This window comes from Heterocephalus glaber, unplaced genomic scaffold, assembly GCF_053883595.1.
Source record: "Heterocephalus glaber isolate CG9 unplaced genomic scaffold, H.glaber_assembly_v1.0 deba00000621, whole genome shotgun sequence".
NCBI lineage: Eukaryota > Metazoa > Chordata > Mammalia > Rodentia > Bathyergidae > Heterocephalus > Heterocephalus glaber.
Genome location: NW_028258153.1, coordinates 22,426,796 through 22,441,809, shown reverse-complemented (window position 1 = coordinate 22,441,809; position 15,014 = coordinate 22,426,796). Strand labels below are relative to the sequence as shown.

General features: G+C 36.6%; 1 protein-coding gene across 2 annotated transcripts in view; it reads left to right on the top strand.

The window, feature by feature from the left end:
- Bmpr2 (bone morphogenetic protein receptor type 2) overlaps positions 1–12,481 on the top strand; it is a 212,612-nt gene extending 200,131 nt beyond the window's left edge. For both annotated transcript variants that reach the window (XM_087206265.1, XM_087206264.1), the window contains exons 11-13: positions 5,103–5,275; positions 9,448–10,724; positions 12,059–12,481. In XM_087206265.1, coding sequence (XP_087062391.1) covers positions 5,103–5,275; positions 9,448–10,724; positions 12,059–12,306 — 1,698 coding nt within the window. In that variant the 3' untranslated portion in view covers positions 12,307–12,481. The remainder of the gene's footprint in view (positions 1–5,102; positions 5,276–9,447; positions 10,725–12,058) is intronic.
- Positions 12,482–15,014: the final 2,533 nt, after the last annotated feature.

Sequence of the window (15,014 nt, the reverse complement as noted above, 5' to 3'; positions counted from 1 at the left end):
CTGGGATGAATCCCACTTGGTCAGGTTGTATGATCTTCTTAATAATCCTCTGTATTCTGTTTGCCAGTATCTTATTGAGGATTTTTGCATCTATGTTCATTTAGGGAAATTGATCTGTAGTTCTCTTTTTTGGTTGGGTCTTTCTCTGCTTTGGGAATCAAAGTAATGCTTGCTTCCAGGAATGAATTTGGAAGTATTGCTTCCTTTCAATTACATTAAAGAGTTTGAGAAGTAGTGGCATTAGCTCTTCCCTAAATTTCTTGTAGAATTCAGTAGTGAAGCCATCAGGACCTGGGCTTTTCTTTGTTGATAAATTTTTAATTACATTTTCAATTTCACTGATTGAAATTGGGGTGTTTAGAATTTTTATATCTTCTTCATTCAGCTTTTGTAATTCATATGTATCTAGAAATCTGTCCATTTCTTCTGTGTTTTCCATTTTATTGGAGTACAGGTTCTCAAAGTAGACACTGATGAGACAAAGAGTAGTAATTTATAAACTACACATATTAAGGTATACAATTTAAATTTTGACATATGTACATAAAAATCACCACCAGTTATGATTGTGAACAACTCAGGTATACCCAAAAGTTTTCTTGTGCCTCCTCATAAACCCTCCCTCTCACCTTTCTTTATTCCTAATTCCTAGGTAATCATTGGTATTGTAAAACTACGGATTAGTTTATATACACATGGAATTATATAGGTGTAGTGTTTTGTTTTGTTTTGTTTTTTGGTACCAGGGATTGAACTCAGGTCCTTGTTCTTGCGCAGCAGGAAGCAAAACCACTGAGCTAAATCCCTGGCCTCTAGGTGTAGTGTTTTTATCTGGTGTCTTTCAATATAAGTATTTTGAAACTCATACTGTTATGCACATGAGCAAATTTGTAAGAAAATGTCAGATGGTTTTGGAAAAGGTTGTACCATTTTACATTCCCACCAGCAGCGCATGAGAGTACCAGTTCCTCCACATCTTCAGCAACACTTGGCAATGGCCAGTCTTTTTCATTTTAGACATTCTAATAGGTGTGTAGTAATAATTTCATAGTTGTTTTAATTTGCATTTCCTTAATGACTAATAATATGAAGCATCTTTTCACATGCTATATATATATATGCCATTCTTGTCTTTTCTTTGGTGACATGTCTATTCAACACTTTTGCCTATTTTTAAATTGATTGAAACAGTTCTGGGCAACAGACAAGCCAGGGGGCATCAGAATCCCTGACTTGAAATTAATACTACAGAGCTCCTGTAATAAAAACAGCATAGGGCCAGGGATTTAGCTCAGTGGTTCTGCTGCCTGCCTCGCAAGCACAAGGTCCCTAGTTCAATCCCAGGTACCAAAAAAAAAAAAAAAAACAGACCTGAGGATCAGTGGAACAGACTAGAGGTTACAGAAATGACCCCAAACACACTTGGCCACTTATCGTTTTTTTGTTTTTGTTTTGTTTTTGGTACCAGGGATTGAACTCGGGTCCTTATGCTTGTGAGGCACTGGCCACCTATCTTTTTTTTCTGTTTTTTTTTCCCCATTAAGTTTATTGGTACATTTTAGGTATAAAATACAGTTATATTCATCATTGGGATCTTGTACCTTTACATAAATATCTTAGTTCTTTTTTTTTTCCCCTCCCTTGCCCTCCCTTCACCCCCTCTACCCTTCCTCTTTTCCCTTTTTTCCTTTCCCCTACCCCTCCCACTTCCACTGCACCTTTAGACCTTTTCTTCCTGTTACACAATATCAATTATACATTTTTTAAATTACAATATCAAGATCTAGGAGATATTACCACAAATTTTACAGAATTTAAAAGGATATAAAAGGCATATTTCAAAAATCTGTTTTGAAATAAATTTGACAACTTCTAAGAAGTACCTTGGAAGACAAATTAATGAAACTAACTCTGGAGGAAACAAAATTTGAATAGCACTTATTAAAGAAAGTATATTCCTAGCTTGAAAACCTACCTATATGATATATTTCAAGCCCTAAAGGAAAACAGCCTCCAACCCAGATTGATGTACCCTGCAAAACTATCTTTCAAAATGGATGGAGAAATAAGATACTTTCATGATAAAGAGAGCACCTCAGGAACTTCATGAATACCAAACCGGCACTCCAAAAAATTTTAGACAATACCCTAGGAAAAGACAGTGAGGATCACAACCCCAGGAAACCCAGCAGAATGAATCCATTGGGCATGACAAATTAAACGCAAAGGGGGAGAATCCAACAGAAAGAAAAAGTCATGACAAGGCTTTTAAAACTTTTAACTTCATCTCCCTAATGAGTATATAATTCAGTCTTATTATTGTACTGATTTGTATTTTTCTGATTCTAGAGTTGCACACCTTTCCTTGTGCTATACTGGCTATTTATCATCTTATGTCTACTTTTTAATTGGGTTGTCAATTAATGAGCTCTAAGAATTCTTTGTATATTCTGGTCATAGGTTATATGCATTGTAAATATGGTCTGTTTAAGGACTACTTTTCATTTTAATGATGTCATTTAAAGTTCTAAATTTTGATGGAATCTCATTTATCAATTTTATTCTTTTATACATCATGTCTTTTGTATACTGGCCACCTATCTTTGGCAAAAGGACCAAACACGTTCACTAGAAGAACACCTCTTTAATAAATGTTGCTGGATAAACTGGCTTTCTACATGCCAAAGTCTAAAATTAGACCCATGTCTGTCAGCATGCACTACACTAAAATTAAAATGGATCAAAGATCTAAATATTAAAACAAACACTAAATCTTCTGGAGGAGAGACTTGGTAGAACTCTTGAAGATATAAATGTAGGCAAACCCTACATGAACCAAACCACAATCACATGGGAAATACTACAAAGAATCAACAACTGGGATTTCATCTCATTAAAAAGCTTTTGCACAGCAAAAGAAATCACCAACAGAATGTGAAGACAATCCACAGAGTGGGGAAAAAATTTTAGTCAGTTGTTCCTCAGACAAAGGACTAATGTCTAGAACATATAAAGAATTGAAAAAAAGGACCAGGAATTTAGCTCAGTGGTTTCGCTGCCTGCTGCGCAAGCGCAAGGACCCAAGTTCAACCCCCGGTACCAAAAAAAAAAAAAAAGAATTGAAAAAAGGGAGGATCCGCACCGCCCCCCCTATAGATTTAAAGATCCAATCCAAAAATGGGTACCTGAGATGAATACACACTTCTGAGATGAAGAAGTACAAACAGCAAATAAATATATGAAAAAATGTTCAACATCACTGGTCATGAGAGAGATGCAAATTAAAACAGTGCTGAGATTCCATCTCACTCCAGAAAGAATGGCTGTTATCAAGAAATCAACAACAAGGGCTGGGGATCTAGCTCAGTGTTTCTGCTGCCTGCCTCCCGCAAGGACCTGAGTTCAATCCCTGGTACCAAAAAAAAGAAATCAACAACAAATGCTAGCGGGGCTGTGGGGAAAAGGGAACTGTTCTCCACTGTTGGTGGGAGTGTAGATTGGTTTGGCCACTCGGAAATCAGTATGGAGATTCCTCAAAAACCTAGGAATAGAGGGCCAAGGATTTAACTCAGTGGCACTGTGCCTGCCTTGCAGTGCAAGGTCCTGAGTTCGATCCCTGGTACCAAAAACAAAACAGTAAAAAACTAGGAGTAGAGGTCTCATTTGACCCAGCTGTTTACCTTCTAGATATCTTCCCAAAAGAATTAAAAGCATCATACAGTGATATATGCGCACACCTGTTTATAGCAGCACAGTTTGTAATAGCTAAATCTTGGAAACAACCCAAATGCCCATCAACCAATGAATGGATAAAAAGGTATAGTTCTTTGTATACAGTGGAGTATTACTTATCCATAAAGAAAGATAAACTTGAGAAATTCCTAGGTAAATGAATATACCTTGATACTACACTCTTAAGTGAAACAAATCAGACACATGTGTTTAAATACCTCATTGTCTGTCTGGTGTGAGAAACAAAGTATTAAAAAGGACCAAAATGTGTAATAGGTATTGTGAAATAGGAAGAAATTGTTCAAAAGGAAAAGGGAAGAACTATGGAGTGGGGAGAGAGAGAAGGAAGGAAAAAGAAAAAAATGAGAAGAGCTTGGGATTTAGCTCAGTGGCACTGCACCTGCCTCACAAGCATAAGGTCTTGAGTTTGATCCCTGGTACAAAAAAAAAAGAAATGAGAAAAAAAGGATAAAATGGAAATAAAGCTTTGTAAATAAGGAGGGGAAGAGAAGTTAAAGGGAGGGGAGGGGAAGGGAATGGGAAAAAAAGAAAAATCAAGGTATATCATGTATAGGTACAAATTCCCTATGGTGAATGTGATCATTATGTATATCTAAATTGTACCAATAAACTTAATTTTTAAAAACAAAGGAAAAATTTTAAAACTAGCCCCTTTTAATTTTTATAGTTTTTAAATTCATCAAAATCCCCAGGCTGACTCCCCTTCCATTATTATACCACACCATTGGTATGGTTAATAGTATCTTACAAGTCTTCTAGGCTCTGGTACTTTTTCCTCATTCTTTTGGTTTCTTCCTGAGACTGGATTATTTTCCCTATCTTCAAATCCACTGGTTTGGTTTTGTTTTGTCTGGTTTTTTGAGACAGGGTCTCACTATGTAGTTCAGGCTGGCCTTGAAGTCACCGTGTAGCCCAGGCTAACCTCCTGCCTCAGCCTTCAGAGTGCTGGGATTATAGGCATGTGCCACTATGCCCAGCAAATTCACTAATTCTTAATAAAACAGAAAATATTGTCCAAATCTTTGTAGAGTGGTTCTGTGTGGTGACCTTTCCTTAATGTTTATCCAGATTATCTTAAATATTTGTGATATTGTCTATACTGCAGTTCCTTCACTTCTGCTACTGCTGAGCTGAAAGCTTGCTTGCTTACTTGTTCCTCAGCTTTTGATAATCTGTCAAAAATTTACTTTTTGGGAAACACCTTTATAATCTCTCAACTTTAAAATATTTTATTATAGCTTTTTAAAATACTAGTTTTTTAGAAACCTGATTTTTCTTTTAGCACATAAACTGAAAAGCTCAATAAATGTTTTTAAAGCACACTGTTTGACATGTATTTTGTGTTACAGGCAATGAGGTCACTCAAGGAGACAATTGAAGATTGTTGGGACCAAGATGCAGAGGCGAGGCTTACAGCACAGTGTGCTGAGGAGAGGATGGCTGAACTCATGATGATATGGGAAAGAAACAAATCTGTGAGCCCAACAGTCAATCCAATGTCTACTGCTATGCAGAATGAGCGGTAAGACCCTGAAGGGTTTGGCATCCATCAACTACTTTTGGAAACTGAGACCAAGCAAAGAATAGGAAAGAAATATTATTAAACCAACCTAATAGTATAATGATTCATTTATATGATATAAACTCACCACTTTTCTTTCAATATTACTGTTCTTTCACTGAAATTACCTATTTGGTATGACTTCCAAGATGGAATCCATTTTTTGTGTCTAGCAGTAAAGGATTAGTCAATTCTATTGTTTCAACTTCCTGCAATAATAATGGTAAAATATTTTCATAGTTCCAAAAAATTTATTAGACTTCCACATATATTATCTAATATACTCTTTGTTGTTTTCTTCCTCTTCTGCCTTTTTTTCTAAGTAAATGTAAATGGAACTGTTAGCTCAGTGGTACTGTGCCTGCCTCAAAAGTGCAGGGTCCTGAGTTTGATCCCCAGTACCAAAAAAAAAAAATGTAAAGGGAACTATGAACTTACTTATGTATCTTATCACTGTTTCACTGGACACTAAAGTTTCCAGACTTTTTACCTAAAGGTATTTCTTATCAAATATATCTTTCATTCTACCATGAAAATTGTTTTATAAAACACTTTCTTTGCTCAGAACTGTGATTTTAGAAACCTAAAGTTTTTTGGTTTTTCTTTTTGGTACTGGGGATGGAACTCGGGACCTGGCGCTTGCAAGGCAGGCCCTGGAACCACTGAGCTAAATCCCCGGCCCCGAGAACTATGATTTTTGGTTCTGGAAAAAAAAAGATTTTTTAAAAAATTCTGGGCCAGGGATTTAGCTTATTGGTTTCACTGCCTGCTGCATAAGCGCAAGGACCGGAGTTCGATCCCCAGTACCAAAAAAAATTCCTATGACTTGGAACTTTTAGACTGGGTCATCTGTATTTTTATTCCATGTTCAAAAAGCCTTTCAACACATGTGTCATTTTATCAAATATATCTTTAGAAATTTCACAGAATCCAGGAAAGGGTCACCAGAGAAAACTGACATAAAAATATATTAAACAAGTTTCTTTGCCATTTTCTATTCTTTTCCCTCAGAGCAATTTGTGATGACTGTTTGTACTACTTATAATAGATTGAATTACCTTCAGATATAAACTCTTAAACCTTATACATGAACAAGTCAAGAAAGTGAGACTAGCCTTTCTTTTTTCGTTTGTTTGTTTTTTGGTACCAGGGATCAAACTCGGGTCCTTGCGCTTGCGCAGCAGGCAGTGAAACCACTGAGCTAAATCCCCGGCCCTAGCCTTTCTTAATATAGGAGTCATGTTCAAAATATCTAATGAACATTTAAATTTAAAAAAGTTATTACATTAAAAAACACATTGGGGCCAGGGATTTATTAGCTCAGTGGCAGCACACCTGCTTTGCAAGCTCAAGGTCCTGAGTTCGATCCCCAGTACCAAAAACAAAAAACAAACAAAAACCCAGCCTTTCATGCCTCTCAAAATACCCTCCTTCACTTCAGACACACTTATCTCATCATTCTTGCCATTTTCTGAAGCCGTTCTGGAAATCCTTTCATGAGTATCTTTATGAGATATGATGAACAATACAGTAAATGGTGCTGCCAAGTGCCATCCAAGGGAAAGGCAGGCTTGTAAAAATATGTCCTCATTCACCTATTCACTCGATCTGGCACTTTGCGACACTTTCCCCAAAGTCAAAATGACCATGAAAGGTAAACATTTTGAATTGATTCAGGACACTATGGCAACTACAACAGGGTAACTAAAGACCCTCATGAAAGAGGACTTCCAGAACTACTTCAGAAAATGGCAAGAATGATGGGATGACTCTGTCTGCAGTAAGGGAGAGTACTTTGAGGGGGATTAATAGCAGTGTGTCTTTTGCCATAACACATTTTTTAAAATTTAAACATTCACTATATTTTATTACACTTAGTAAATTTTTTCACTTTACAAATACTTGCGGACAGCTTTTTGGTTCCATCTCTCCTCATTCTGAATTTTCCATGTTGTCCAGTATGCTATTTATATCGCTCTTAAAAGTCAACTAAAGCTTTTACTTTATATTTTTGATTAAGCAGTCTATTTTTATATATATATATATATATATATATATATATTTTTTTTTTTTTTTTTTTTTTCCTTGTACCAGGGATCAAACTCGAGTCCTTGCGCTTGCACAGCAGGCAGCAAAACCACTGAGCTAAATCCCCGGCCTGTATATTTTTTTAAATGGTTCTGAACTGTTTTGGGGAATGCTCATAGTTTTGGGCTTTTTTTTTTTTTGGTACCGGGGATCAAACTCAGTACCTCATAGTTATTAGGCAGGCACCCATGCCACTGAACTAAATCCCCAGCCCCTGAACTTTTTTTTAATAGTACAGGAAACAGGGCTGGGGATTTAGCTCAGTGGTTCCTCTGCCTGCCTCACAAACACAAGGACCCAAGTCCGATCCTCGGAACCAAAAAAAAAAAAGTACCAGAAACACTTAATGTGTTATCTAGCCCTGCTCTCAGCCATGCTTTTCTTTTTCTTTTTTCCAGTACCAGGGATTGAACTCAGGACCACCTTTCACTTTCAAGGCAGTTGTGGTGCCACTGAGCTACATCCCTAGCTGCCATGCTTCTTTTCATCTCCAGTATCTCTTAATAGCTTCCAATCAATCATAGTTCATTCTGTAGTCATTCTCACTCTAGTTTTTATTTTATTGACCTTTTTGGGGTTTTTTTGGTACCAGGGATCAAACTCAGGACCTTGCGCTTGCGAGGCAGGCAGCAGAACCACTGAGCTAAATCCCCGGCCCTATTTTATTGACTTTTAACCTCCATACCTCCTTAGCTTCCTTTTCTCATGGCTAGATAACTGCCTTTTCTTCCTTGCCTTCCTGATACTCTCCTTATAACTTTATCAGTCTTCCTTTATAGCACCTCTTCCTCAGCTGCTACTTCTGTCCTGTTACCCATGTAGTTAATGTTCTCAATGTTTTTACCTTGAGTGTTAGTTAAAACCACTGCTGGTTTTTACTTTGATGAGATTTTAAATAATTATAGACATATTACAAGAACTTTCAAGAGTAATCATGACTGTGAAGAACCCTTGATAACCAAAGAGCAGTTCTGAATCTTTGATCTTTTATCTCAGTGTCACATTTTGCTCTTAGGCCATTGGTGGCTAACCATATGATATGCGTGCCACAGCAGGCTGTTTATATCATTGAAAGCTCTAAAAGGTTTGCCATCACTGTCCTAGGTTCTGGAACTTTCACTGATATTCCTCAGACAACCCCTGAAAAATATACTTCTAGACCCTGTCTTTTTATGGAGGACTACACACAAGCTGTATGTAGGCAAGCATTCTGCCACTGAGCTCCATGCCTGGGCCTTTTTAAAATTTTTTTATTTTGAGACAGGGTGTCACTAAATTATCCAAGCTGGACTCAAACTGACAGTCCTCCTCCCTCAGTATCTTGAGTAGCTAGGCTTATATGGGCATATGCCACAACATGCAGCTACCTTGCCTTTTTTTTTGGTACCAGGGATCGAACTCAGGTCCTTGCACTTGCGAGGCAGGCAGCAGAACCACTACCTTGCCTTTTAATGGAGGTACATTAGAACAATCTAAAATCTTATGTTCTTTTTACCATGTAGCTATTGGAACTTAATTTAGATTCTATTTGTTGAGTAGACACTGTGGATCTAGGATTATGGGAGTACAACAGAAACATAAACATGGCTCCCCCTCTCATAAACATAGCATCTGGTTGTACAAGTGTACAGTTCATAAAAGTATATTTGTGATGTTATAAAATTATATGGGGGCTTTTCAGATTAACTCTTCTAAATCAGAATGAGTATCTCTAAAAATCATATCTAGATTTACATAGGTTTTCAGTAGGCTTGATTCAAGTAAAATTAGAATTTAGCAAGTTATTAATTCATGACTATTTTATTAGAGTTTTTAAGTAACTTCAAAAATAATGTAAGTTAGAGGCCCAGGGATTTAGCACAGTGGTGCCGCCACCTGCCTCGCAAGTGCAAGGTCCTGTGTTCAATCCCCGAAATAATAATAATAATGATAATAATAATAATAATAAAAGTTAGGAGTAAAACTGTGAAATCAGAGACATTAAACTTGCAGAGACAATTTGTCCTAAATGCATATTCTCAATGTCACTTTTTTCTTTCTTTAAGCAACCTGTCACATAATAGGCGTGTGCCAAAAATTGGGCCTTACCCAGATTATTCCTCTTCCTCATACATTGAAGACTCCATCCATCACACTGATAGCATTGTGAAGAATATTTCCTCTGAGCATTCAATGTCCAGCACACCTTTGACTATAGGGGAAAAGAACCGAAATTCAATTAATTATGAACGACAGCAAGCACAAGCTCGAATCCCCAGCCCTGAAACAAGTGTCACCAGCCTGTCCACCAACACAACCACCACAAACACGACTGGCCTCACTCCAAGTACTGGCATGACCACTATATCTGAGTTGCCATACCCAGATGAAACAAATCTCCATGCCACAAATGTTGCACAGTCAATTGGTCCAACTCCTGTGTGCTTGCAGCTGACAGAAGAAGACTTGGAGACCAATAAGCTAGACCCAAAAGAAGTTGATAAGAACCTCAAAGAAAGCTCTGATGAGAACCTCATGGAGCATTCTCTTAAACAGTTCAGTGGGCCAGATCCACTGAGCAGCACCAGTTCCAGCTTGCTTTTCCCACTCATAAAGCTTGCAGTGGAAGTGACGGGACAGCAGGACTTCACACAGGCTACAAATGGCCAAGGGTGTTTAATTCCTGATGTTCCGCCCACTCAGATCTATCCTCTCCCTAAGCAACAGAACCTTCCTAAGAGACCTACTAGTTTGCCTTTGAACACCAAAAGTTCAACAAAGGAGCCCCGACTAAAATTTGGCAGTAAGCACAAATCAAACTTGAAACAAGTAGAAACTGGAGTTGCCAAGATGAATACAATCAATGCAGCAGAACCTCACATGGTGACAGTCACCATGAATGGTATGGCAGGTAGAAACCACAATGTCAACTCCCATGCTGCCACCCAGTATGCAAATGGGGTGGTACCATCTGGCCAGACAGCCAATATAGTGGCACACAGGGCCCAAGAAATGCTGCAGAATCAGTTTATTGGTGAGGACACACGGCTAAATATTAATTCCAGTCCTGACGAGCATGAACCTTTACTGAGACGAGAACAGCAAGCTGGCCATGATGAAGGTGTTCTGGATCATCTCATGGACAGGAGGGAGCGGCCACTAGAAAGTGGCCGAACTAATTCTAATAACAACAATAGCAATCCAGGTTCCGAACAAGATGTTATTACACAGAGTATTTCAAGCACAGTAGCAGATCCTGGGCCATCAAAGCCCAGAAGAGCACAGAGGCCCAATTCTCTGGATCTTTCAGCCACAAATGTCCTGGATGGCTACAGTGTACAGGGTAAGTGGAATTACTCCTACATCTCCTTGGGGACTACTTAAATAACTACATGGAAGCTGGGCATGGTGGCACATGCCTGTAATCCCAGCACTTGGGAGGCTGAGGCAGGAGGATCACCTCGAGTTTGAGGCCAGCCTAGGCTACAAAGTGAGACCCTGTCTCAAAAAAAAAAAAAAAAAAACTATGTAGAATCAAATTGTGTTTCAACTGTTGGTTGTTTACCTTTACCACTTTGGAAATGATTACGCCATTTGTTTAGGTCTCAAAAGTAATTAGATGGGCCAGGGATTTAGCTCAGTGGTTTCGCTGCCTACTGCTCAAGTGCAGGGACCAGAGTTCGATCCCTGGTACCAAAAAAAAAGTAATTAGACTATTATGAAAAAAATAATAATTTTTGTCATCAAGAATATATCAGAGCTCCAAGTAATATTATGGCACTATAACTTTTGAAACATTTTATTATGCATATTAATGTCTATTATATCTACAATTAGATTTTAACATTAAGTCTTCAAAGTTCAGAGAAGTCACAATAAGGAAACTATAAAGTTGCTCTGGTTTTTGGTGTCATCTTTTTCAAAAATTATATATTGAATCTCTCATATACTTATGCTATTGTATTATGGGCCCTAAGGCAGTTTAAACAAGTCGATGCTTGGCTTCTTGCCCTGAAGGAATGACAACAAAAGACAGGAAGAGTTTTCCAAAATCTGTAACAGTCATTATGGTACAAAATGGATTTTTTTAAATTAACGGTCATATTTTATGATTGTCACAGAACACACAATGGACTGATGGAAGGATGTGGGTCTTGAAAATTATTGGTAAAATCTAGGCATTTGCTTAAGTGGCTCATATTATAAACCACCCCTATTGTATGGCTCTCTTTCAGTAAAACATCTTGTTCAGTATAGGAAGAGGGAATTATTGAAAAATTTGTTCCCTAATATTTCTGCCATTCTTTGGAAAAATATTATATGCTGAATGCCTTTAAAATTTGATGCATTTTGCACATTAATGGGGTGATTAAGTGTATTTTTTACCAAGTTGGGATATCTGTCAAAAACCAAAAGATTTGTTTTTACTTGTGTCTTTTCTATATTTTCTTCCTTGCCCTATAGTATAAAAAATATTTGGCTTAAGGAATCTTCAAAATACTGTCAGTGATTAAGCTTTGCCTAGAATAATATTGTCTGGCATCATGACCTTCAGAAATGTCCATCAGTCCCTTCCACACATATTGGTTCCCCTGTTCTTGGAATTCAACCCTAAGTTTTTACTTTTTAATATTTTTTTATATGTAATTCATTTTTCTGTACTTTTATTTTTGGTAGGTGAGTCAACACAGGATGGCAAGTCAGGATCAGGTGAAAAGATCAAGAAACGTGTGAAAACTCCCTATTCTCTCAAGCGGTGGCGCCCCTCTACTTGGGTCATCTCCACTGAACCACTGGACTGTGAGGTCAATAACAATAGCAGTGACCGAGCAGTTCCTTCCAAATCTAGCACCGCTGTTTACCTTGCAGAAGGAGGCACTGCCACAACCATGGTGTCTAAAGATATAGGAATGAATTGTCTGTGAAATGTTTTCAAGCTTATGGAGTAAAATTATTTTTTGCATCATTTAAACATGCAGAAGACATTTTTTAAAAACTGCTTTATCTTCCTGTCAGTACCCCCTCCCATACCTGCAACAAGGACTTGCTTTAGATTTCAGCTATGCAGAAAAATTTAGCTTATGCTTCCATATTTTTTAATGTTTTTAAGTTTTGCACTTTTTGTCTAATCTCGCTAAAGTTGTATTTGTCTGTTATGACCACAGAATTATACGTGTGTGTGTGTGTCTGTGTGTGTGTGTGTGTGTGTGTATCAAAAGTGGTCTCAAAATATTTTTTTAAGAAAAAAGGCAAAAACAATGTATTGCTGATAATCAGTTTGGACCATTTTCTAAAGGTCATTAAAACAGAAGCAAATTAAGTACAGGTTTTTTCTGCAGTGGTGTCTGGTATCCATGTTTTATTTCTGGGCACAAGCTAGTTTGTTTTCAAACCTATTACCTGTTGGACATTTCTTTTCTCTTGTATTTTGTTTGAATGTGCAATAGTCTATGGATCACACATAAGCTTTCTTGTAAACTCTCTTCCTAACAGGGCACAGATTCTTCCATATTATAATCATTTTTCTCTCCTATTCTTCCATAATTTAAACATTTTTCTCCACCATCTCCTATACTTTTTATAGGTCAATTCTGTGACAGTGAATTTTGCACAGGAGAAAGCAGCTACCCGATATCTGCTTTCTTTCTCCTTATGGAGAGTGCAGAAACATTGTCTCAAAGGGCTCTGAAGAAGGAACTGCCGAAACCAAAGAAATGGAATGCCATTTCTTTTAACCTTCCAAATCTTAAAAATTTCCTTCCGGGCATTTTAATAAATATGTTTGGTTCTGGTTGAAAGTTCATAAGAGAGCATAGAACAAAGTACGGGAAATCAAAATGTTTTTTCCATTTTATTTTATTTTTCTATGTATGTTTATGTTCCGTATTCATTTATTTTAAAAATACATTTTTATCAAAACGCGTAGAGCTAAACTTACATGAAATTTTTAAGTAAGTTTATGGTTAAGACAATATAGTGTCATAACCTTCATCTCTAAAAAGGTCATTTTTGACTCAAATAAAATTACATTTCCTGTTTATAACTTTAAAAGTAATTCATAGTCTTCAACCTGTAGTATCTTGTATTTTGTTCCCAAGCAAAGCCTGGCAAGTTTACCTGAAAATGATTCCTCTTCCCATGACCTAAAACACTGTGTAGAGAAATCATCCCGCTGGCTCAAGCATCCCTGTGGGAGTAAGGCTGCTGCCAAACTTACCTTTTTGAGCAAACTGAGATTTACCATCTTTCTTTGCAAAACTATTTCTTTGCTCTCCTGTTTTCACAATTTCTCCTTTTGCCAGCTTTTCACATGATCTTTGACATGTGAACAGCATTTATTATTTATATTTTAATAGAGCATACCTTTTAGTGATAACATGCCCTTGAAATTATACTGTATTTTAAGGTTTCCTTTGCTTCTTTCATTACTAATAATCTTCTCTAAAATAGCAACCTTTGTATTTTTTCAATAAAGCACTTTTTGACAAAAAGGGAATTTTTTTCTAAACAGATTATTATCTATCAATTTGCAGAGTGATCTTATTTTCAGATTCTGAGTACTTATTAGACATTGATTTCTAAGAATTTTCTGAAAGATAAAAATTAAGAGGAAAACACAAATCCTCAATTTCCTGATTTAGATTATTTTCTGAACAGTACTTTTTCATTTATATTCCTGTCTTCATCATTTAGCTAAACACAAACTATATTTCTCAATTTTCTGTCCAAAATATTTATGACGTTTTTGTATATAAAAGTCTTGTTATTTGCCATCTGCCATGACCTTATTAGTTAGATGTTACCGTACTTCCCATTTATTCAGCTGCATTGTTGAACACAGTTCTTAATTCATAGAATTAACCTTATCTTACTAGTGCCCAGGGTTTCTACCTTTTATGCTTTACTGGCCCTTCTCTTGAATCAGACCCTTAACATATGTTTTAGTCTCTTGGCATATCCTTTTTCTCATACAGCTATTATCTTTTATCTGTGTAACAAATTATTGTATCCTTCCCAGTAAATTTTCACTTAGTTCTCTTTACGTGTCTTTCAAATAGATTTCAAGGTACTGTTTTCAAACATTTCTGGGACAACTTCAAATCAAAATATATTTCATCTCCAACTTGCAGCATTGAGGATAAGTGACCATTTGAGGTCTAACTCTTCCTGTCAGTATAGGAGTTACCTTATGTTCTGAGTATTTGGGCCAGATGATTGTAAGTTTTCCAACATTTTAACATTTAATAATAAAATTATTTTTAAAATTAATATACTAGAGTAAAAGAACTCTGTATATTTTCCCATTTCATGCAAACATGTTTAAAACAGTTTATTCAGTTGTTTTATTAGACTGTTGAAAGAGTAGGAAAGGTAGAAAGTGCATATTATTTTAATAAATCTTAGATTATATTTTATATCCAATTTTTAGAATCTGTATTATACAAGCAAGCAAAATCACTTTAAGTGACTAATGACTCAAATAAATTGCTAAGTGTATTCATCCGATAATGTATCAAAGCTGATATTCAACTAAAGAAAATTTTGCATGTCAAAAAGAATTTAGGTCCTTTGAGTAAAAGGACATTCAGTTAACAGATATTAAACTTTATTTCACTAGATAGTAAGGACCTTA